General features: G+C 30.7%; 7 protein-coding genes across 9 annotated transcripts; 3 read left to right on the plus strand and 4 right to left on the minus strand.

Annotated features, from left to right (window-relative positions):
- On the minus strand, positions 1 to 1,910 carry LOC134833821 (uncharacterized protein F54F2.9). The gene is made up of 3 exons (XM_063848277.1): positions 1,718 to 1,910; positions 1,237 to 1,659; positions 1 to 1,180 (listed from the first exon to the last, which is right to left on the minus strand). The coding sequence occupies exons 1-3, from the start codon at positions 1,868 to 1,870 to the stop codon at positions 119 to 121; spliced, it is 1,638 nt and encodes a 545-aa protein (XP_063704347.1). The 5' UTR covers positions 1,871 to 1,910; the 3' UTR covers positions 1 to 118.
- Positions 1,911 to 4,010: 2,100 nt separating this feature from the next.
- On the plus strand, positions 4,011 to 7,804 carry LOC134835340 (uncharacterized). The gene is made up of 4 exons (XM_063850215.1): positions 4,011 to 4,091; positions 5,184 to 5,344; positions 5,472 to 5,667; positions 5,907 to 7,804. Exons 1-4 carry the CDS (start codon positions 4,023 to 4,025, stop codon positions 7,431 to 7,433), a joined length of 1,953 nt encoding a protein of 650 aa, XP_063706285.1. The 5' UTR covers positions 4,011 to 4,022; the 3' UTR covers positions 7,434 to 7,804.
- Positions 7,805 to 8,619: 815 nt separating this feature from the next.
- On the plus strand, positions 8,620 to 11,863 carry LOC134833210 (uncharacterized). Its single transcript, XM_063847450.1, has 5 exons — positions 8,620 to 8,681; positions 8,892 to 9,759; positions 11,285 to 11,457; positions 11,513 to 11,606; positions 11,671 to 11,863. The coding sequence occupies exons 2-5, from the start codon at positions 8,926 to 8,928 to the stop codon at positions 11,857 to 11,859; spliced, it is 1,290 nt and encodes a 429-aa protein (XP_063703520.1). The 5' UTR covers positions 8,620 to 8,681; positions 8,892 to 8,925; the 3' UTR covers positions 11,860 to 11,863.
- Positions 9,773 to 11,173, minus strand: LOC134833211 (uncharacterized). The gene has a single exon (XM_063847451.1). The coding sequence runs from the start codon at positions 11,114 to 11,116 to the stop codon at positions 9,923 to 9,925; it is 1,194 nt and encodes a 397-aa protein (XP_063703521.1). The 5' UTR covers positions 11,117 to 11,173; the 3' UTR covers positions 9,773 to 9,922.
- A 109-nt stretch (positions 11,864 to 11,972) lies between the features above and the next one.
- LOC134833213 (probable methylthioribulose-1-phosphate dehydratase) lies at positions 11,973 to 13,727 on the plus strand. 3 transcript variants are annotated; one of them, XM_063847452.1, is made up of 6 exons: positions 11,973 to 12,099; positions 12,492 to 12,681; positions 12,736 to 12,842; positions 12,915 to 12,978; positions 13,037 to 13,443; positions 13,513 to 13,727. In XM_063847452.1, exons 2-6 carry the CDS (start codon positions 12,547 to 12,549, stop codon positions 13,613 to 13,615), a joined length of 816 nt encoding a protein of 271 aa, XP_063703522.1. In that variant the 5' UTR covers positions 11,973 to 12,099; positions 12,492 to 12,546; the 3' UTR covers positions 13,616 to 13,727. The 3 variants fall into 3 exon arrangements, with proteins under 3 accessions (XP_063703522.1, XP_063703524.1, XP_063703523.1); XM_063847454.1 differs by having other exon boundaries at positions 12,748 to 12,842; positions 13,513 to 13,726; XM_063847453.1 differs by lacking the exon at positions 11,973 to 12,099 and adding an exon at positions 12,123 to 12,249.
- A 3,380-nt stretch (positions 13,728 to 17,107) lies between these two features.
- LOC134835341 (pickpocket protein 28-like) lies at positions 17,108 to 18,386 on the minus strand. The gene is made up of 2 exons (XM_063850217.1): positions 18,163 to 18,386; positions 17,108 to 18,093 (listed from the first exon to the last, which is right to left on the minus strand). The coding sequence occupies exons 1-2, from the start codon at positions 18,384 to 18,386 to the stop codon at positions 17,109 to 17,111; spliced, it is 1,209 nt and encodes a 402-aa protein (XP_063706287.1). The 3' UTR covers position 17,108.
- Positions 18,387 to 19,607: 1,221 nt separating this feature from the next.
- Positions 19,608 to 21,550, minus strand: LOC134835342 (pickpocket protein 28-like). Its single transcript, XM_063850218.1, has 2 exons — positions 21,438 to 21,550; positions 19,608 to 20,595 (listed from the first exon to the last, which is right to left on the minus strand). The coding sequence occupies exons 1-2, from the start codon at positions 21,548 to 21,550 to the stop codon at positions 19,608 to 19,610; spliced, it is 1,101 nt and encodes a 366-aa protein (XP_063706288.1).
- Between the last annotated feature and the right edge of the window lie 1,588 nt (positions 21,551 to 23,138).

The raw sequence follows: 23,138 nt of genomic DNA on the forward strand, positions 1-23,138 counted from the left end.
TAAATAGTGATTTTTTATGCTTGGTTAAAAAAAAAGCAATATTAAAATAAAACAGAAATTGGTCAACCGTGGAATTTATTCACTTTAAAAGGCTTTCTATTTACTAGCTTTAGTGCATTTAAATATCACTGTCACTCTCAGATTCTTCGTAGTCTTCGTAGCTAATTTCAAAGTCCTTCTTTCGGGCCTTACGTTGATTTTTTGCCTTACCTCCGGTGGTTCGTTGTTGTTTAATAGGTTCCACCTCTTCTTCTGCTTCAACTATTTCAAAGCCTTCATCCTCTTTTTGTTTTCCTCGTTTGCTCTTTGATTTTTTCTCAGATTTACTACCAACATTCTCATTATTTGCTAATAAATTTTCAGGTGCAGGACATGCTTTCAATTCTTCTGGAGGTTTTTCATCCTGCATTTCATTCACTTGCTTTTGTTTCTTCAAAAACTCGACCAAGTATTTGTACCGAGCAAGACACTCTTCTTTTGTTTTATCGGGGACACTACTGGAAATTTTTTGCCATCGGTCTCCGACAACGGTTTTGGGATATTTAATTATAGCTGCTTCTAAGGCCTTTTGTTGTTCTTGTGTCCATACACTTTCAGCCTGTGTGATTTCTGTAGCTTTTCTGGTTTTAATTTTGTTTTTATTGCCCTCTTGCAGAATTTGTTCTGCCGGGCTTTCGGCTTGACCGGGTACTTTATAGGCCGTGTCCTTCAATTTTGCAGCCATATGAGTGACATCATACACTGATCGGTTCATCATTTCTGCGATAACTTCCCAGCGATTTGTCGTACCTCCGGGATATTTTTTTACAAGCCGCACTAATTCCACAAGATCATCATCTGTCCATAACCCTCCTGATATTATTTTTGATGTGCGTCGAAGACTATCATCATCGGATACTCCATCCTTAACGGCAGATACAGAATATGATGCAAGTTCTTCATCACTCTTGTGTGGGACATTTTGAGCGGCTTTTCGTTTGCGAAGCTTCATTTCTTCTTTTGCTTTAACACGTTCCTCTTCTAGCTTCGCAAGTCTTTCTTGTTCTTCTTTTTCCTGCTTTTGCCTCTCCATTTCGCGCTTACGTTTTTCTGCTGCTTCTTTGAACATTTTTTTTATGCTACTTGGTCCATGCACAACTAAGTTGTATAAACCAATAGGTATTTGGAAAGGAAGAGTATTCTATAAAATTAAAAAAAATAGGAAATCTGCAAATTTCGGAACTATAAAATACTTACAACAACACTTGGCTTAGGTATTTCATTAATTATGGCGTCTATTCCCATATTTGTTTTGTTTTTCTTTTGCATCTTTTTCAGTCGGCTTCCGAACACCTGCTCTGCTGTGTATTTTTTTTCAATGTAAGCAGCCCAAGCAAAAAGATACTGAGCAACAGTTATTATGACAAAGAAAATTGCGGCAGCCTCAGTTATGCTCATTTTTCGCATTCTACGGTAGTAATAGAGGGCCGACTTCCAGTTAGGTAAGCCATCACGAAGAACTTTATCGTATTTCTCACGTTTTGACGTGTCTTTAAGTACGTCATAGACGGACACAAGATTTCTAAATTGAATATTCGCATCTTCTGCCTTGTTTTTATCGGGATGTAACACGATTGACAAGTTTCTAAAAGCACGTTTAATTTCAGAAAGACTAGCACTCTAAATATAAAAAAAATGTCCAGATTAATGTTGACTTTAAGTGATTTAATATGTTTACCTGTTCTACTCCTAGGACTTTATAAAACGACAATGTAACTCCGATTTCCTCAACTAAATCAAATATTTCTAGTTCTTCATTGTCCCAGGCCTCAACTGAATAACATTGAAAAGAAATTAAAATAAAAAGAAACGACACACTTAACGATTTCATGGTTAAATTTATCTTATTTTTGAAAGAACATGAACTTTAAAAAAATCTGATATCATGACAACGTACAATATTTTGTTCCGTTTTCCATTTAGTATCGGAGTCGTTGTAAAATATTGTTTTGCAATCATTTTTTTTCAGCTAGAGTTGAATTATGTTGATTCCTAAAACTTTTGATTAAAATCTTGGTTAATTAAAATGGTACTTTTGAAAAGAAAATACCCTGTGATTTCAGAGAAATAAATAATTTAAAAGCCGATAATTTTACGTAAAAAACGAAATTAATTCTTTAAAATGGAAAAAAATTAATAAATATATTCAAAAACATCAAAAAATTTAAACATAAATATTAAATTTAAAAAAAAATTACATCAAAAAAAAAAATTGAAACTAAAAAATAATATAAAAAAACAGAAAATTATTACCTATAAGTATTCAATACATTATAAATATATTAAAAACATTTAATTTCCACAGCACTTGGAAGTTCGGTTGAATGAATGCTAGTGTAAACAATAAATGAACACAATACAGAAACGGAAAATGCGAAAATTCAGTGAAGTTCATTCCTCTCCCTTATTCATATAATAAGCATGCGCTCCCAATATCGGATATACGATTCAAAGACAGGAAGTACAGTGTATGTACATAAACTCCACACATCATGAATACTGAAGGATACTCATTTTAGGCCTAAAATTTTCTAGTCTATATGAAAAAACAAACGACTAAACTCTTGTCAATATTAAAATATAAAGTTTTTGTAAAACTTGTGAAAATAAATATATCATTAAAGAATATGAAAAATATTACATTTTCAAATCAATAAAGTAGTGCAGAATGTAGAAAAGGTGTAAAAAAGAAATAAAAGTGAAAACAAATCAATTTGATTATGAGTTACACTAAAGTTAAATTAGGATTTAGCTTTATATACACAGTCTGTATCAATTTGCAGTGCAAATTCATCAAATTTAATACAAATCATTAATTTTGCTCAAATGACGACATATTTGAGAGAAAAAAAATATGTTTAATATATTTTCAATCTCATTTTGAAGCTAAAACAATGTTAGGTAATGTGAAAACTAACTTAAAAATAGTGACACAGAGGCAAGAACATGGTTCATAGTGGTGGATATTTTCAATTCATTTTTTGCACAATTCTCATAATAAAGGTACGTGTGTACGGGTGTTTGTAATTTTTTTGTGTTTGAACAAGGCTCTTTTAAAAATCATTTTCTTGTTGGTAGGAATGTTTATTTTGAAATTAATGTAAGACAAAGTAATTTATATATACGAATAAAAATAATGAAACGTATCTTAAATAAATATTATGTGATTTTAAATGAATCCAAAAAACATCTTTAATAAGATATAAAGTTGCTATTGAAAATACATTTCAAAACAAAAATTTACTGATAGCAAATTAAAAATTGCAAATTAAATAAATATAAACCAAAGTATTTTTTTGTCAAAATTTTCATTTTATTTTTCATTTAACTTAACTACATGAAGCCTTTGATGTTGTTAAAATTGGAACAAATATGTAGTATCAAATAACAAACTGTGTCAAACGACTATAACAAACGTTTAAGCATAAAGAAGCAATGTGATTTTTTTCTTTTTATTCTAAAATTCTTGTGTTTAACTGTTTTATTAAAGTATTGTTGTTCAGCTGAGCCATTTTCTAATGTAAGGGTTTAACGTTTAGAAATAATGTCCTTATTCTGTGTCTTGTAAATGTAATTGCATTCAAATACTAATCTTATTTTCATATGCACACTACTTATAGGAGATTTATCTAAAAATATAATTTATTTATTGTTCTTTCATGAGGAGACCTTTAATTTTGAAATCTCTTCCGTTGTTCGGAATAGTTTTATTATTTTTTATCAATCATACCTTAAACTTAGTTTTATACGTAACTATAATAATTTATAAATAAGAAATTTAAAAAATTAAGACTATTTTAGTGCATATTTTAAAATAGTGTAACAAACAAAAATATATGAATAATCATGAAATTTATTCGTTACGTTAAGTAAAAAAAAAAACATTAAAGTGAATTAGTAATTTAATAATGCATAAAAAAATTAATAATAATTACAATAACAAAATACTTCATAAAGTGACACAGTGAATTAAAAAAAATATAATGCTACCAACTGTTAATACGATTCCAGCAGCTTTGCATGAGCCATTGATGGAAAACACGTATACTACTGTAGTGTATTAAGTCCCAATTTTAGATTTTTCATTTTATTTTTATTACCTATTCATACACATATTTTTATATGAGTATCATTTAAATATCATGTTTTTTTACTTTTTCTAAAGATTGTAAAAAAATATCAAAGGTGCAAAAAAATGTTCAGGGTTATCTGGGTCTATTAACTTATTAACTATAGGTTTTGAAATATTTTTTTCGTGTGCATCTAGTGTTTATTTTTTGTCACATTCTAACCAAATTTCCAGAAGAAATAAATTATAAACAGACCATATAACCGTTTTTTGTCCATGCAGGTAGATTGCCATAATCAATAAATGCTGAATATGTATTTTACTCAGGGAAAAAATATATACATATAAAATGATAAATTTGAAGAATCAAAAATCAAATAAGCTTAAGTTTTCCCAGGTACAGGTTTATGATTCTTATGAGTGTACCTAGCACCATTATTACCTGTACCAGCTCCTAAATGAAATGCGATCTTTTGTGTTTTTTTTTCATTATTAATTATACATATTTTTGTTGATTCAAACGAAACTAATAGAATAGTTTTACTTAAAATATTCGAAAACAAACAGACAAAAAAAATTAATATTCTGGTTGAAAAATAACTAAACTGTGATTTTTGATTTCTTCTAAAAACAATATTTGACATGTTTCTCAGACAAACAAAATTTAAAAAAAGAACCAGAATAACAAACAAAGAATTTGATGATTTTAAATACAAAAATATAGAAAAATTTTATTTTATAAAATATTTAAGAGTTGAATTAAGTAGGTACCTAAAAATTATTAGAAAAGTTTAATCTAATTTAATTCTTCGATGGAGAATTGGACAAAACTATTGAGTTTCATTTGGAACATCCTAGCATATCATCACTTTTTTAATCTGCTGAAAAATCTTCCTCAGCTATTTTTTGTATCACTTATTATTTCAAATGAATTCCTATTTAAAACAGATATACCCACATGTGATAAATGTGTGTTAAATGAACTTTCCTCTTGTTTTTCTTTTTATGACCATCTTGTCCTATCGTTTACATCTAAATGAATAAAAAACATGAAACATCATTATTAACTATCAAGGTACAAGCAAGGTATTGTGAAGGAGGACACAAATGCATCCCACCCAAGGAATGTTGTACCCAAGGTTGCTGTTATCAACTCTCGCCTATTGTTCAGCGGCCAACACCACCAACAACAGATCATGTTTTAAATTTATTTTTCATTAATCATTGGTATTTTTGGTGAGTAATATTTAAATTTATAACAGGTAATTTATTATATGTAATTCTTATTAAATTACAAGTTTATATTACTAAGCAGCTATTAGTAAAATACTTTGAACACATTCACGAGAATTTAATCTTTCAGGTGCTTCGTCCTAGCGATTGTTTTAGCACTGCTATGCTTGTGTTCACTATGGAAAAAACGGCGTCAATTATGCGGATGGGGAAACTCTCGGCCAAACTATCAATCAGAGGGCGACTCGACAGGTTCCTGCTATGCACCACCACAATACAGTCGATGTAATTCATTTCACCACGCTCCTCCGCCACCATATATGGAGGTATGTTTCATACTTCTAAGGTCCTTGGGCTAACCTTGTCGACAAATAAAATTTTGAGTTTTCGTAGTATTTCGTTTCAAAAGACAATGAGTGTACAATGTAATATAATTTCTTGAAACTTCGCCAACCACGTCATTTGAAGTAGCAACTTTTGATTTTTTTTCTGTTCAATGTGTAAAAAAAATCAAATTTTTTAAATGTTTTTCTACAAATACACCAATGCCCTTATTTTTCCATAGGTAACGTCGAAACCAGACTTATATCCACTTGTATTCAGCTATACTGGTGGGGATAAAGGAGGAACCAACTACCTAATGGTGCAGTATTTCCGGAACTACATTGTACGTCCTGTGGGCTCTTTATCAGCAGCTTCTACCGTTGATAGTCTCAGTTCTAGTTTTATACGTAGCGTAAATGAAGCAAACACTCTAGTGCCTCCACCGTATAGTAGAGCCACGAGTCCGGACCTATCATTTTCTTTGCACAATTATGCCATGCAGCGCTCAACATCCCAACAAGCGTGCTCTATGATACTGAATGATAACGGCCAAGTAGGAAACAGCACTGTTATTTATCGACCGTGCTCAGTGCCTGACTCGCAACTACAATCTGCTGTACGACTTACTTCTACTGTACCGGGACAAATCTCTGAGTCAGATAGTATGGATTTCAATAATTGCCCAATCAGTATTTATTCAAACAATTCTAACTCTGTACATAATACTTTAAGTCAAAATGATGTTGATGGAAACGGTGATGAGATGGACGAAGGAATTGTAAATAACCTGGCTGGTGATACTTTAGATATTGTAGTCAATAGTGGGCATAGTACAAGTATTTGTAATAATAATCAAAGAGATGACAGCCTAAACAACGGATCAATGGCCAACATAGATTGCATTGAAGAGGACGAAATTCTCGATGAGAATGGATCTGAAGATTACGAGTTGTTGTTGCAGCACAATCTCAATCACTACCGTAATATTATGAAAGTACAACATATTCAAAAGGATCAACAATTACTTAGTTTCGAAAGCAAAGAGAGTCAAATTAATGATTATCCTAAAGTTCATCGTAATTATTCAAATACGGATTCCTCTGTTTCAAGTCTGGCAAATTTAGGTAGTCCCGCATCGCCTCCCAGGCCAACTAGTCCAACTTTTGAAGTCCGTGAAATTTTAGAGCAAATCCGACAAATACAATCGGAAGCTGATAACGCATTTTTTGATACTTTGACTGAAGGAGAGATGGCATTATCTTTTGCTGCTCCTGGCAATAAATTACCAATTAACAACACATCTAGCAGTACATTTACACTGAGTAATATAAGACTACAAAATAGCACGATAACGCCTAATACTAGTAATTGTAGCACAAAACGAAAAATGTACCATGTTCAAAATCAAAACTCGACGACAAAAACGAAACGTGATTTATATTTGCCAATTTCCAAAAATTCACACCAAAGTTGCATAGTTGATACTTACAGTAGTAGTAGTAGAAGTAGCAATAACCATTATCAACCACAAAATAATTTTAATCAAAATACTAGCAAAAAGCTACTGCGCAACTCCATGACATCGAATTGTATTTTAAGTCGTGGTAGATTAGGTACTAGAGGATGGATTAGTAAGTCGGCACCCACAACGCCAGCTGGTGCCTGTACTCTACCTATTCCATTTGGCGGTATTAATGACAGTAGTCCGTTATTGGACGAACAAGATGAAGAGGAAGAGCACGATGACGATGGGGAACAAAATTTTTAAAAAGAATCAAAACATCCATTTTACAACAAAAACATTTTTAATACAACAAAAGGTTCTGCTAAAAAATCATATGTTTTATTTAAAACAACTCTAACTAGGTATAAACTTTTTAATGCCCCTCCCGAAAATCTTATGATACTTTCGAGCTCTTTTGAAATACTATTTAATAATATTACCTAGAATAACAATAGTAAATGCACCAAATATACTAAATAAATTATATTCTTTGAAGTAGCTAGTATAAAGTTATAAAAATGGTGCAAGTCCATATAATGTAAAATACATATTCATAATTAATGCAAATAACAATATTTACTTTCATAAATAGATACAATGACGAAATACATTTTTATTGTCCTTATTTCCTTACTGACCACCATAAATGAAAAATAACAATAAATAGATAGTTTTAAAAATATTTTTTTTTTAAATCAAAGTAAATTCGTTTAAATTTGTGTTTTGAACTAAAGATTTTTAAAATTACACTTTGGATGAGTGAAACAAAACTAAATATTGGAAAAAATATGAAAAACCAACATGTTTTTATTGAAATAATGTTAATTTATAAACGAACAATAAAAAATAAGAAGAGTTTTTCACATCATAATTTTTTACTGAGTTGTAAGTTTAATCATGATTGGTCTCAAATAAATATAAATAAATAAAAATTTAATTTAAGATACAAAAATTCAATCCGAACTCGAAGTTGAGTTATGTATATCAATTATTATTTAATTAACTTATTTAATGATGTTCATAAGGAGAAGTATGAATAAAAAATATAAATAAGTAATAAAAGGTTAAATTTATTAAGAATTAGTAGAAGCTCGAATTTAAGTACTTTATTTTAAATTGAATTAAATTACCTTTCGCTCTTTAATTGACCAATGGCATCAAATAAGGTATGTAATTATCAAACGACAGATTAAATTTAGTATTGCTTTAAATAATTTTAAATTGATTTAACTGCCATAAATTGTTGATAAATTTATTTCTTCAATCTAAGTTTCTTTTAAAATAAATTAGTCATATGTACATTATATTTAGTTTAAACAAATATTTAGAACAGACAAACATTTAATTGAATGCTGTTCATTTACTTTTTTTTGTATTTTTCCCAAAGCAGTTTTAGCTGAACTATTGTCTTGGACAAACATACTTTTGCTCGAAAAGCTTACGATTTTGAATTATTTAAAATTTTTGCATAAATAATATCGTGTGTTTTGTTATAGAAAATTGTTGGGCAAGGTAAATTCATGTCAGTAAATAATTTTTTACTATTACAAAATTATAAACAAACAAAAATAAAGAAGAAGAATTAATTATGAACATACTGATTATTTTTAAAGTTGTCAATGTGTATATTTCAAGAGATAACTACTTTCAACCTTATCATTCGTTCTAATTTTTCGTTTATTTTTTTTTACAAATTTTGTTCAAAAATATTTTCTTTTTAAGCTTTGCAGAGTTAATTAAAATAAAAATATTAAATATGGATGAAAACTCGAATTCGAACGTAGTTGACCTTCCAACTGAACAAGCACAAATGGCGTTGAACAAAATTCTAAAAGAAACGTTTAGATTGAAGGAATATTCTCTACAAATTACGCCTGGATCATCCAAAGGAGACAACTACATTGGTATAATATATCGTGTTCTAGTTAAGAGATCTGTACCGTCTCTCGACAAAGAGTTGAGACTTATAGTGAAAATGCCACCAATGCATCCACAGCGTCGAGAACAATTTTTTGCACGTCCATGTTTCCTTCGTGAGATAACTGCTTATGAAGAGCTTTTACCTTTGTTTAAACAATTTCAACAAGAAAAAGGGATAGACATTTCATCAGAAGGATTTTGTCATGCTCCATTTTCGTATCAATGCATTTCTGAAAATTTTACTGAAGCGATTTTTATGCAGGATTTAAAATTGGACGGATATGAAATGTACGATCGGTGTCAAGAAATGTCTTACGAACATGCGTTGAAGGCAATTGAAACTTTGGCTAAATTCCATGCCGTATCATTTGCTATCAATGATCAAAGAAAATCGGATCCTGCTTATAAAAAATGTAGGGAAATGGAAGATATTTGGTTAGCTCGTCGTGATAATAAAACGATGAACGACTATATGGCGGGTTTGAGTCAAAGAGCTCTCAACACATTAGATGCAGAAAAAGATGCAAGAATTTACGAAAAAGTTAAGAATCTTTTGACAACATCATACATAGAAAATTTAGAGAAAGTTGTGGGTAACAAAGTGGCTGAACCCTATGCAATCGTTTGTCATGGAGATTTTTGGACCAACAATATTCTTTTTAAGCATAAGGTAAGAGTTTTTATTTGTTTGTTAAATAACCTGATTTTATTTGTAAAGTTAATTAGTAATACATAAGTTATTTTTCACGATTTGATCACACATTTGAAGATCTCTGATACTATCTTCTAGAGATCATTTTTGTCACAACCCATGTGGAATGTTAAAAACACCTCTAAATATTCAGTTCTGTTTCCTCCTTTACGATAACCTTTCCATTGCTCACAACTTTCATTACAGTCGAGTTTTCACTTATGTTTTCTTTTCGAGAGCTATTCTGTTTCATCTCATCCAGAAGCATTTGTCTTATTTTCCCCTTAATGTGCAATTTTCGTTTTGAGTTAATTTGCTTTAAATAAGGATAAATACTTTTCAAGAAATGTAAGTCAGAGTCATTTTTCTGTGGTGTCGTACTTGATGTATGCGTCACTATCTGTTGTTCACTTTCTTTTGTTGATGTTTCGGTTATTTTAGTTTTTATAATAGGTGTGAGTTTTGGCAACGTAGGTACTTTCTTTAAAATTCGAAGTGGTACAATTTTTTTTAACGGTGCTTTCTTTATTGTACGAGGTTCTGTTATTTTGAGTGATGGTAATCTGAGAGGAGGAGGCTCCCTTGTTCTGCTAAGGTTTTCATTGACATCTTCGTCATCATCAGGAACTTCTACTTGTTCGATTATAGGTTCAATTATTTGTATGTCCTCCTCGTCATTCGGATCGGCAGACACAATTTCTCCCTCTTCAAGTAAATGTGGGTCGTAACCAGCCTGCAATTGGCTAGCCTGTTCCTGTTTGAGTAGTTCTTTAACTGGAACCTCATCTGCAAAAATATAATCATGAAAGTCCATTGAATCATCATTGTCATTAGTCACTCTTGAACTAAGATGATAGTTTGTTTGCTCAAAGCCATCCAAATCAACAACTTGGTCACCGCCATACTGCTTTTTAAGTTCTTCGATTTGTTCTGGTGTTGCTTCTAGTTGACTTGTATCTAAAACACTCCACAAAAAACTGCAAGCTCTGAAGTGTATCCATGGTATATAAGCATTACCCAAGCGCAGACACTTTTTCACCTCTTTACGAAAATTGTCTCTTAGTCCTTTCCATTTTGTTTTGACCAGATTTGACGGAGTGAGACTTGCATTACTCATAGAAAGCAATCGGGAATTGGTGAATAATTTGCTTGGATTTCCAATAACATTCGCGATTTCTTCCCAGTTGTCTCCGATTAGTGGCCGAGTATGATGTAGGTAATGGTTGGGGTTCCATAATTGCGGTCGTTTTCGCACTTCTTCAATTAATCTCGTAACCATTGGATATGAACTTCTTACTTCTTCTGATACGTGTGTCTTGCTGACTGTTGTGCTCATTTTAAAAACATTTTTTTTAATTTTTACTTGGATAAAAACATCATAAAACAAATAATACAGAACATATCAATTGTCAGTTGCGAAGAATATGATTGGTTATTTTATTCTACGCAATATGTGTGATTGGTCATGAACTTTTAAATTTGTTAACCGTTTATTTTTTTTTAGGATAATAAACCTGTGGAAGCATTTTTGTTGGACTTTCAAATTATTCGCTATGCATCTCCAGTCACAGATCTATGCTACTTCTTTTTTACTTGTACTTCAAGTGTCTTTCGTAGACAACACTTTCAACATTTATTGGATTTATATTATGAAATTCTCAACTGTCTAATTAATAAGTCTGTTTTTATACTTTTATGAATTTCAAATATTTATTTCTAAATTTTTTTCTAGACTTGGATCAAATCCTGATGTTGTATTTCCAAAGTCTGTATTCAAAGAACACATGCAACGTTTTGGAATGTTTGGTGTTATGATGGCCGTAATGGTAAAAATTTACATATATTTATTATTGCAAATACGCAACCTACAACTAGTGTTTATTTACATAGCTTTTACCTATTTTTGTGGCCAAATCTGAAGAAGCACCGGATTTAGAGAAGGCTGCTGAAAAGATTGCGGATGGTGAAGATGTTTCAAAGATGTCTGAGGAAGAAACGAGTGCCGATACAATTTTAGCTTACAACAAACGCATGAGAGATGTTTTATATGATGCATTTGATTATAACATGATACCATAAGAAAATTGGTTTCTCACACGAAATAATATAAAAGTAACAATTTATTATTATAAATATAAAACAGACCGGATATCAAATACCTTCTTACGAAAAAAATAAATTTAGGATTGCATGAATACCTAACAGTTTTTATTTAAATAATGTGGCTCTGCATATATTTGGAGTGTCAAACATTGTGAAGTAAATAAATACTTAATACACAATATTTATTATTTAATATCAGCTGTTTAAAGAAAACATGTGAGTATACATCTCCCTTATCTGTGAATAGTTATTTAATATAAAATTGTTTTAATCAAAAACAAAATGAAGCTGCTAAAAGTAAAAAAATAGTTCACGTTGCTGTATCAAAAATCTGTCATAAATCAAAAATGCACACAAAGCAAAATTGTAATAATCAAGTATTATAGATTGCTCAAAACTTGTCTTGGTGATAAATAATATTGATTATCGTGTTATTCGTCCAACGAGAAATACTCTTCATGTTTGATAGAAAGCTTTCAAGACAAGTACTTCGTTTCCCTTTCACACTTGTTAATATTTCAAGTATTCTTTCTACTTACATTGTTCCGTTTCATACATCTTTTTCCTATCTTCATCTTGATACGAGGTATCCTAATTAATTTTTTCAGTCTATTTCCTTGCTATATTCTACAAACACGCATTGTTGATCTCTTGTGCTTAACAATGTCAGAGGAAAACAGAGGAAATGTTAGTTGCAAAAGTACAGTTGTCGAGGAAGGTAGTTGTGGGACGAACAAAAAGTTGAAATCATCCGATCAAATGAGTGAAATGTTATCAATGTACCAGGATTACTCCGAGGTAAATATTTTAAGAGTTCTATGATTAATGTGAGTATGAAAATAAGATTTTAAGGTTCTTTTAAAGGAGCATCCACGGAAGCTAATTCCTGAATTATGCAAACAATTTTATAATTTGGGATGGGTTACAGGGACAGGTGGTGGTATTTCAATAAAACTGGAGTAAGAAGTGTTAAGATTTTAGTCATAACTCAAATCACAAAATATTTTTCTTTATATGTGTGAATAATTCAGTGATGAGATCTACATCGCAGCATCGGGAGTTCAAAAAGAACGCATTATTCCTGAAGATTTGTTTGTAAGTTTGCTTTAGATAAATAAAACATTAAATAAAAGATTATTTTGTACAAAAATAGATCACAAATATGGATGGAGAGGATATCCAAAAACCACCAGAATACAAAAAGCTTAGCAAAAGCCAATGTACTCCATTATTCATGCTGGCTTATCGGCAACGAAATGCGGGAAGTGTAATTCACACGCACTCGCCAGCAGCAGTACTCGCAACCCTTTTGTGGCCGGGTAAAGAATTTCGATGTACTCATTTGGAAATGATCAAGGGCATTTATGATTACGAGCTTGGTCGTAATTTACGCTATGACGAAGAACTAGTTGTACCTATCATTGAAAATACTTGTTTTGAGTCTGATTTGGAAGAATCACTGAACAAAGCAATGAATGACTATCCCGGAACTAGTGCTGTATTAGTGCGACGTCATGGAATTTATGTTTGGGGTGATACATGGCAAAAAGCGAAAACTCAGTAAGTCGATCAATACTCTAAAATACTAAATATTGAAAGCCCGTTAAATTTGTTTTGCATTTTCCCTAGGACCGAATGCTATGATTACTTGATGTCTCTAGCTGTGGAAATGAATAAATTTGGATTGGATGCCGGGAAAGTACCGAAACCATCTCGAAATGGTGGCAAATAAATTCCAAAATATCCGACCACTCAATTAATATACATTAATTTTTGGGAAACATACATATATTTTCAATTATTTCAATAAAAATTGGTCAACGAATGACTTTTCTTTATTTTACTTGCAGATAATTTTTGTTCAATATTAATAAATTAATATTAAATTGTGGCGGAACTTTATTAAATTTCGTTCAAAATCAACTTTCGATGAAAGTTGGAACAACCTTTTTTGCTGTATTCATTTATGTATTTACAAACACATTATTCGAATATATCGAGGGACATAAGTTTGAAAACATAGTACGTTAAGAATGAACAAATTTACTCTCTTACTTTTTCGAATGAACTTTATGTAGAGTAGTAGTATTCTACATTATATATGTATACAAAGATAAAGTATGCTGCGAGAGTCTGGAAAATTACTTGATACGTTTCCATATGATCTCTCTGATTCTATACAAAGGCGCTCTAAATACTCTCATATTCTTATACATGTGCAGAAATGTGGCTTTACAGTTGTCTGGTAGTAACACCCTATCATTCTATTTTGTGCATTATTCGGGACAACCACTTTAGAAATAGAAAAAAGTGCATTATACAAAAAGTAAGAATTATAGACAAGAAATCAAGACAAATTTTTCTGGGAAGAAAATATTGGAAAGACTTTACAAGAACCTAATTTCTTGAACGTTGGATAAATTATTATACATATTAAAAAACTAATTTAGGATTATGCTCGCAAAAGTTTTTAATTAATTGGTAGGTTTCTGTATTGAAGTTTTATTTTAGGCACATTATCAATAAAACAAATGAAAAAGTACTTTCTGAATAACATATCTGTGATATGTATATAGACAGTATGTAGCAATAAACGTTACGCAAAACAATATAGACACTAAAATGTGAATAGTCAAAAAGGAGATGCGACTTTGTGACGTTGTTTTGAGGTCAAACGAACATTTTACCATTTAACATTATCGTTATTCTATATCTTTTAAAATTACTACACACAAAAAATGTGTAACAAAATTATAATGTAATTTAGAACTTATATAAAAAAAAACTCTTCAGAAATTATTATTTAAAAATAGTTTAAATTATTTTATTTGTTCTAAAATTTTAAAGATACATAAACACATACAATGTGGCTTTCAGTAAGATTCAAAACATGATAAGATTTATGTGAAGAAGACTCAAAAAACCTTTTCTACTGTAAAATACTGTATGCAGTAGATGTGTCGATACCAGATTACAAAATAAGCTTGAATAGTATTATGCAACTCCTAGTTCTCGACAAGCAAATCCAAATAAATAGAGAAAAAAATATGTAGATAATATATGAATTTTGATTATATATGTTTTAATATTTAAATAATTTTTTTCTATCTAAAAGCACTGTTTGAAGAAATTAAATAAAATATAGAAAAATGCCAGTCGGAGGAAGAGTAGCCGGAAAAGTTGGATACTCAAGCAACTATGGAAACGGTAATTAAAAAATAATAAGAAAAAATAAGGAATGTTTTTACCATACATTTCACGTTCGTAGGACAATCATACGCTGGCATTAACGAAGAAATCGTATGGGCGAGCATTGGAATGGCAATATTAATATTTATTTTGTTGGCAATGGCATTATGTTATGTTGCTCGAGAAAAGTGTCAAAAACGGCGTGAATATTATATAACAGCGTAGCTGATTCACCTGTTTCCAACAGGAAATTTAGAAAGCAATGCAGATGGAAGAAATATAGGGTCTGCAAGTTTAGTGCCTGTTCTTCCTCGAAAAAATCAAATATTTCAAGCGCACTTTTTTGCTCCTGTCGATCCTGAAATGTTAAATGTTAGAGCTTGGAGGTAGAGTCAATTTCCAGGAAGTTTTCCAAAATTAATTAAACAATTATGGAATATAATAATTGATCATTTTCATGCAACTAAAGTTAACTAGTATTATTTGAATTTATATTTTAAAAAATGTAGGAAATATGCATTTTAATAATATTATGTTTGATTAAAAAAATGACGTATTCTAAATGACGATAAATATTGAACTTAAAAAAAATAAACATTGCCACCGAAACTATTTTTAATATTTTACTCAGGATTTTACTTAAAACAAATGTTACTACATTTTCTACTTGCTTAGTATTTTGTAGTTCAAATGGAAAAAACTTTATAATAAAAAAAAATAATTGTTCTTTTAAATTTAATTCACAGGATTTATAATAAATATTTTGGTATATTCCAATAATTTTAAATAAAAAGTTACTGATAAATTTTTAATACTTAAGCTATATAATTTTTAGAGAAAAAAATACTGATCAGGCAATGAAAAATTAAAAAAAAACTGTGAAGTCGTTGTATTTACTAATTAAAGAAAGTTGAAAAAAAATATCGCAGTATTATTTTATTAATTCTTACTACATATTTGATTGATGTTGTATAGTAATGAGGTAAAAATTCTGAAAAAAATATGTTCATTAATGAAGTCTCGTTAAGTAATAGAAAATGTTTGCAGAGGCAAAAAAAAAATAAATTTAATCGAGTTTTTCTATCAAGGGAATACTAAGGTGCGGTTATGGTTTGTTAACAATAAACATACATTCCTATTATTGAATGGGCAAATAAAAAAGGCTGTTTGTGTTTATTGACATGCTAATATGTATGTACAAATTGGCATTAAAAAAAGAAAATTGTGGTAATTTTAATTTTAATTCTCTCATTCAAGTGTCATTGTTTCATTAGATATAGCAAAGGAAAGTCTGGTTCAAACGTAAGGATTTTCAATAACGTTTTGTTTTTTGATGCAAACTATTGTTAAATCTTAGCTTTTGGATAAAAACAAGACGAAAAGGGTGATAAAAGAAATAATACAAGTCTTACTAAAATAATAATTAATGTCGAAGTGTACGGTGATGTACAAAATATTTTTTTTGATGGTGACTTTTATTCATTGTAGTGCATTTCCGCTACAACATGCTAAAAATATAGAGACTTCAACTGTGAATGAATTTTCATCGTTAAACGAAAGTACGGAATTTGATAATAGTAGTTTATTTGAAACGAGCTCAAGTGACGTTGGATTTTCGGCGGTGACTAATCAGATCAAAAAACTTTTTACTGTACCTGAAAACATTCCGACGCCAAAATATTTAAAGTCCAACCTCGATTCTTCCGAAAACTGTGACATAAGACCATGGCTAATACAACAAAACATAACGGAGATACATCAAAAAATTCAAATTATAGAGAAAGTCAATGCTAAAATTAGTTCTGATATGACCTGGCTACGAGTGGCCAATATTTGCAGTGCGGTTTTAAGTGCATCTTGTGTAGTTCCGATTCTTGTGATTATGTGTCGCTTAAAATTACCTGCTCCTACCATATAAGATTTTTTAATTAAAAATAAACTATTTACAAACATATAATTTCATTTATTTCACACTTTTTTATATATGTAAATGGGTAAGCAAATTGACATCAAATGCAACTCTATAATGCTCGGTATTAGTTGTGTCTCGCGCATTTTGTTGACGTTATGCATCGAATGCAGATGAAATAAATTAGCTCAACAAAGCTTAATATACTAACTCCCATAAAGAGTCCCAAGATACCACCACAGTTTGCAATAAAATCTGTAAAACCATATAATTCTGTACGTTTCATTGCAACAAATTCCGCCTCTTTGAATTGAACTACAAGCTTTGAAAATTGTGTCTCATCTACGTTTGCATCGGTTTCGGGGTCGGAACCATTTTTATCCACCTTCTCAATCGAAAAAGCATTTGAATAATTTTCCACCAGCTTAATAGCTCTTATGTCTGCTTCGTACATGATTGTTTTACATGCTGCCATGCAATTGCATCCGAATTGAGGTTTTGTATCGACTGGGCTTCCAAAAGACGCATCCGCTATCTCTAAATTCAAATAAACATAACTTTCCGTCGTCATGCATTTGTAGTTTTTCAAACCACATACGCGATGTTTCGAGTTTTTGTCTTGAGGAAGCCAAAAAGGCGTACAGCCACACATTGTCATCGTAATATTTGCCAAACATTCAATTTCACAATTGCGTTTTGAGTAGACGCGAAAGTAACGTAGCCTTTTCTCAGCATTGAAGAAACATCGGCGCTCTTTTGCGGTGTAGCTAGTTTTGATATTATCAGAGGCAAGCACAACACGCGGTCTTACTGATAGCGTTAGTATTTGACTAATATCCAGGTCGTATGATGTTTGATGTTGATTGGAAGGGATTTCGAATGGATTATGAAGGAAAACCTTGAAACGTTCTCCAGTGCCTTGACAGTATTGAGAGACATCGCTGGCTTTCGACGCAACTTTAATTGAAAGTTTGTGACCAACTGTATATGCTCGTAATGGATCTTTGCAAAATGTTAATCCATATTCATAATCATCTGAATCCGTTGGCTTGTTCAGTTCTAATGACCAGTTGGGTTTAATTATTTCCGTTCTGTCAACAATTCGTAATGCACTTAAAGAAACATATTTCATAATTAGGTATAATAAATTGCATGGATTGGAAATGTTCTTATTGACTTACGTATCTTTTCTTAGCAATTCGTCTTTTGGCAACAAATTAAAAGTGTAGCATACTCCATCTTCAGTTAAAATTTTGCTCAGTACATCTTTGCATTTCCAATGGTTAGGAGCATCCATTCCACCACATTGCAAAAAAGAACTCTCAAAGTCTGGCGAAAGATCCTCAAAGAGGCTTGTGTTCAGAAACGTTTGACGATTTGCAAACTCATCAATAATTTGTAACATATTTTTTCGACTGCCATCTTTTATACAAGTTTGTGCCATCAACTCAAATGCGTTAATATCATGGTTTGAAAAATTATTTTCCAATACCTTTAAACCATCTCGCAGAACTATTGTATAAAGTTGATCGTAGTCAAGGTAAGATCGTTGAACTTTTATTTGTTTGCATATTGTTACTGCTGGAAAAGGAATCTGTACAAATTATTTTAAAGTTAAAAAAAGTATTTAATTAATTTCATTGTATGGAAAATTTTAAAATACCTCGGCTATCGAAACAAAATTTTCATTGAATGTTACAATAACTGGATTGTTATCCCATTTATTCCAAGTAGCTTTAATTTGATAACCACACACCGTCAAAGATATCATAAAGAATATAATCCATAAAAGCCTAAAAATCAAAAAAAAAAAATTTATTTCTCAACAAGTAAAATTAGTTTCTTACTTTTCATATAGTGGTCGCGTTCCTAAATATTTTAATCCATGTATTGTACTTGCGTCACAAAATTCATTGAAAATGTTTCGTTTATCTACTGTTTGAGGCACATTTACTTTTCCGTATTCCATTTGAAGGACACTTCGATAGCTGTATTTTGCATAAGGTTTTTCGATAGAAAATTTATTAAAACATTTAAATTATAATAATACCTTCGACTGGTCATGTTGTGCTTTTATATCAGATAATATTTTTTTAAATGTTGAAGTCGACGAATATTAACTGTAAAAGCATCTGTCCTGTTGAGTTTCTCTCAAAAGAGTAAATTGTCAAGTCTCGATATCAGTTATATTTATAAAAAGAGAGAATGTTTGTTTCGTCCTCGTTTTTCCTTGTTCCTCGATAAAGTAAATATAATTGATACTTGTTGCATGTCACACAATTAGTTATATTCATTATTGTTTCTGTTTTATATATACATATGGAGGTATCTAAACAGAAACATAAATACTCACGTGCTGTATTCTCACAGAAATATAGATGATGACATATGTACAAGTGATCTCAGTTAGGAACAATTACCCATTATTTTTTTTTCTTTTGTTTCTCGGTCGAAAGTTTTCCCTTACTCCTAATTTTGCGCATCAAACAAAAAAATATAATGATTAAATTAACCAAATTAGCGAATTATATTAAAACCAATAGCAACCTTAATTCGTGATTATTATATTTTTTATATGGCACATATGTTAGGACATCTTAAATTTTATTCAATAGTTTTCCATTTCTTAGTCTGTTTCTGAGTTTTTTATCTTTTTATGTCTATTAAAGATACCCATAAAAAACCGAACTGTAAGAAAATATATTATTTCCACTAAACTCAACAAACTGACTCCCATAAAAAGGCCTAGTAATCCTCCACAATTGGCGACAAAATCTGTCAGTCCATACAACTCAGATCGTTTCAAGGCAAAAAACTCCGAGTCCTTGAAAGTTACATAGAGCTTTGTCATCTCATAATTTACTTCGGTGATTTTCACACTGCCGTTTTCACCAGTTTTTTTTACTTGGACATGCTTGTGTTGATTATGAAATAGTTTTTCTTCGCGCTTTTCAGCTGTATATCGAACAGAGCGACAAGAAGCCCAACAGTTGCACTTGAATCGACCTTGATATGCCTTTGTCACATTTAAAGTTGCTGAGGCACTCTCGACATTCAAGTAAAATGTAGCAGTGCGTGTCATGCACTCATAGTCTCGTAGACCACAAATGTTAACGCCCAAGTCTCGTGGAAAATTAAAGCGACTACAATTACAAATAGCTTGCGTAATGTTTATTAGGCACTCAAGTTCGCAATTTCGCTTGGTGTAGTGTTTAAAATATTTTAACCGTTTTTCCCCATCAAAATAGCACTTTCTTCTTTCTGGACCATAAGATGTTCTCATTCGTTCTGTTGCCATTACCACATGGGGCTCAACTGAAAGTGTTGTGTATGTTTTGATGTTGATGTCATGATATTGATGAGAATACCATGGCAACTCATTTGGTGCATGCAAATAAACACGAAATGTTCCGCCATAACCAGGACAATACGAGTCAAAGTCATCTGCGACATTAGATGCCAAATAAACAATCAACTGTTGTCCAGTTGTAAAGACACGAAATGGATAAAAAGGATTGGTGAATACAAAATTTGGATTCTCTGGTTTTATCGAATCCATTTCAAAGGACCAATTTGCAGCTGTTGGTGGAAAGTTTTCATCATAATTGAATTCTCTAAAATATAAAATTGCCTGTTGAAAAGAGATTTTGGTATAAACCGATACTATAATTGAAAATGTTTTGGATTTTATGAGACCTCTAAAATATTAGGGAAGAAGTACTCTTTAAAAATACGGAAGGAGGTCCAAAAAATTTTCGATTATTGTATCAGCCGAAAACTTAAAAGAACTAACACTTCTTTTCGTAATATTTCTGTTTTGTTTAACAAATTAAAGGTATAGCAAAGACCTTCTTCAGTGAATATTTTTCCAAACCCTCTATCGCATGCCCATTGTCTCTCTTCGAGAACACTTGCACAAAATATCAAAGTTTCATTCATTTTTGGAGCCACTTCTTCCATGGACATTGGATTTAATTGGGGCACTTTATCCACAAATTTTTTGACAAGCATTCGCATTTTATTTTGATCTCCATATTTGATACATGTTTGTGCAATAAGTTCGAATAGCTGCATATCTCCACGAGAAAATTTTTTCTCAGTGTATGACAAGCCTTTCATCATAACATCCTGATATATTTCACTATAATTAAAAATACTTTTCTTTGCTCGAATTTGATGACAAATAGTAACAGCAGGAAAATTTATCTAACAATATTTTTTATGCATAATATAAAAAATACAGTATTTAACACATAAAAGTAATGCTCACCTCTGATATTGTGACAAGATTTTCATTAAAACTAACAATGACTGGATTCTGATCCCATTTATTCCAAATAGTTCTTATCTGGAAACCGCAAACAGCAAATGATACACAAAAAACTGCAATCCACCAGATTCTACTCAATTTGAGAAATTGATTGATATTTCGCTCTTTGAATGAAACAATACTTACTTTTCGTGTAATGGTCTTGTTCCCAAGTATTTCAAACCATGTATTGTGCTAGAGTCACAATATTCATGGAAAACTTTTTTCGCTACGACTCTTTTTCTTCCATCGGTATCCATGTTTTCATTTAGATCAATACTCTCCTCTTTTATGATTTGTCGGTTAAATTTTTATTTTATTCGATTCAAAATAACGAAAACATAATCAATTAAAAACATACCTTTCACTGTCATTTCTTAACTTTGAAATAGTTTCATGATAAATATCTAAAATTTTAAGAAAAACATGTTAATTTTTTTTGATGAATAATATTTTTTGGTTCCATATGTTTTAAGAAACTTTTTGCTATTTTGCTAATAAGTAGTACTTCAACGAAGATGTCCAAATGATGACTGATTTGTCGGACCACCCTTCTATTTATAAAGAATTAGAGCTCATAAAACGTTCTTTGTTTAATGGATACCTACGTTCTGTGTTTTTTATGTCATATGTTGAAGAGCATGGAAAAGGTATATTATAAATTGTATTTTAGAGCTTGTAATATGATATTAACGCTTGTCTATAAACCATAGCTTTATGATGCACATAACAAAAAATTTAGTAATAAAAATTGAGGAAAATCAGCAATAATTTATATTTTTGATGTTCAAAATCAATTAGTTTCATTGGATTTTTACATAATTATCTTAATCGGTGATTCATTTATACTTAAAATGAAAACATTAAATAAATTGAAAATGTAACATTTTATTTTAAAATATTATAAATTAGTTTATTTACTGTTTAAAATTCATCTATGTAGGTAATTTGAAAAATGAATAGTTTGCAGTTAACCTTCTTTCTGAAAAAACAACTTTCCATTTTTAAAATAGTCCGAAAAGCATTATAAAAAGTATCAGCTGCGTTCAAATCATCAGAAATGCAAAAATTCGGTCTAACGATGGCGTTTTCGTCCCAAATCGTATTTTATTACATCACAATGATGATGTCAGATTTATCCACGGTAACAAAAGTAAATTAATGTTCGTAAACTTTGTGCTCTTGTGCACTGATAACAGAGAAAAACAGAGAGTAAAGTGATAAAAGTTTGAGAGAAAGCTCATTTACTTTAAATGGAGATGCGTGGAAACTGAGAAAATCCTACATAAAACATGAGCTTTTGTGCTTTTGTATCCTGTAACATTCATTTATTCATGTGTAGGAGATATAACAATTCTCCTTACCAACTGCTATCAGCATCCGTTTTTCTCTCAGTAATGTGATATCTTTCGTCGAACTTGGTTCTCGGTGAAAAATTTTTATAAAACCATCAAGTAAGGCTGTTAATAATATATAAAAATGGAACTCTAAGTATTTTGTGAATAAATTTTGCGCATTGTAATCTAAAATATTTGACAAAAAATTCTTGGAATACATTTTTATTTAATCATAATTTTTTTAATTTTTGCAACGCCAAAATCTTTGATTAAAAAAGAAAAACGTGTAAGATGAACTAAGTAAAAAAAATACCCATGTACTAGTGAAGTTAGAAACAGGAAAATATACAAGTTGCTTGTTCTGAATATATGTAGTACTTATGTAGTACAATAAATTTCAGACGGACGTGTATTTTTAGTGAATCGCCACCCCGCACAACGAATTTTTCACGTTTAACATGTGTTGTATATATTATATTTAGACACATAAAAGTATCTCATACCATTATCG

This window comes from Culicoides brevitarsis, chromosome 3, assembly GCF_036172545.1.
Source record: "Culicoides brevitarsis isolate CSIRO-B50_1 chromosome 3, AGI_CSIRO_Cbre_v1, whole genome shotgun sequence".
Taxonomy (NCBI): domain Eukaryota; kingdom Metazoa; phylum Arthropoda; class Insecta; order Diptera; family Ceratopogonidae; genus Culicoides; species Culicoides brevitarsis.

What these genes read in the sequence shown, in the direction of transcription:
- LOC134835340 (XM_063850215.1), top strand. Translation starts at nt 4,023, where the DNA reads ATGCTACCAACTGTTAATACGATTCCAGCAGCTTTGCATGAGCCATTG. An exon ending in TGGAAAACACGTATACTACT is followed by an intron (nt 4,092 to 5,183) that starts GTAGTGTATTAA and finishes TTAACTATCAAG; the next exon opens with GTACAAGCAAGGTATTGTGA. An exon ending in CTCCGCCACCATATATGGAG is followed by an intron (nt 5,668 to 5,906) that starts GTATGTTTCATA and finishes ATTTTTCCATAG; the next exon opens with GTAACGTCGAAACCAGACTT.
- LOC134833213 (XM_063847452.1), top strand. Translation starts at nt 12,547, where the DNA reads ATGTCAGAGGAAAACAGAGGAAATGTTAGTTGCAAAAGTACAGTTGTC. An exon ending in GGTATTTCAATAAAACTGGA is followed by an intron (nt 12,843 to 12,914) that starts GTAAGAAGTGTT and finishes TGAATAATTCAG; the next exon opens with TGATGAGATCTACATCGCAG. An exon ending in TTATTCCTGAAGATTTGTTT is followed by an intron (nt 12,979 to 13,036) that starts GTAAGTTTGCTT and finishes GTACAAAAATAG; the next exon opens with ATCACAAATATGGATGGAGA.
- LOC134833210 (XM_063847450.1), top strand. Translation starts at nt 8,926, where the DNA reads ATGGATGAAAACTCGAATTCGAACGTAGTTGACCTTCCAACTGAACAA. An exon ending in ATATTCTTTTTAAGCATAAG is followed by an intron (nt 9,760 to 11,284) that starts GTAAGAGTTTTT and finishes ATTTTTTTTTAG; the next exon opens with GATAATAAACCTGTGGAAGC. An exon ending in CTCAACTGTCTAATTAATAA is followed by an intron (nt 11,458 to 11,512) that starts GTCTGTTTTTAT and finishes ATTTTTTTCTAG; the next exon opens with ACTTGGATCAAATCCTGATG.
- LOC134835342 (XM_063850218.1), bottom strand. Translation starts at nt 21,550, where the DNA reads ATGGATACCGATGGAAGAAAAAGAGTCGTAGCGAAAAAAGTTTTCCAT. An exon ending in ACAAGACCATTACACGAAAA is followed by an intron (nt 20,596 to 21,437) that starts GTAAGTATTGTT and finishes TTTATATTTTAG; the next exon opens with AGAATTCAATTATGATGAAA.
- LOC134835341 (XM_063850217.1), bottom strand. Translation starts at nt 18,386, where the DNA reads ATGTTACAAATTATTGATGAGTTTGCAAATCGTCAAACGTTTCTGAAC. An exon ending in GAATTGCTAAGAAAAGATAC is followed by an intron (nt 18,094 to 18,162) that starts GTAAGTCAATAA and finishes TGTTTCTTTAAG; the next exon opens with TGCATTACGAATTGTTGACA.
- LOC134833211 (XM_063847451.1), bottom strand. Translation starts at nt 11,116, where the DNA reads ATGAGCACAACAGTCAGCAAGACACACGTATCAGAAGAAGTAAGAAGT.
- LOC134833821 (XM_063848277.1), bottom strand. Translation starts at nt 1,870, where the DNA reads ATGAAATCGTTAAGTGTGTCGTTTCTTTTTATTTTAATTTCTTTTCAA. An exon ending in AAGTCCTAGGAGTAGAACAG is followed by an intron (nt 1,660 to 1,717) that starts GTAAACATATTA and finishes TTTTATATTTAG; the next exon opens with AGTGCTAGTCTTTCTGAAAT. An exon ending in TACCTAAGCCAAGTGTTGTT is followed by an intron (nt 1,181 to 1,236) that starts GTAAGTATTTTA and finishes TTAATTTTATAG; the next exon opens with AATACTCTTCCTTTCCAAAT.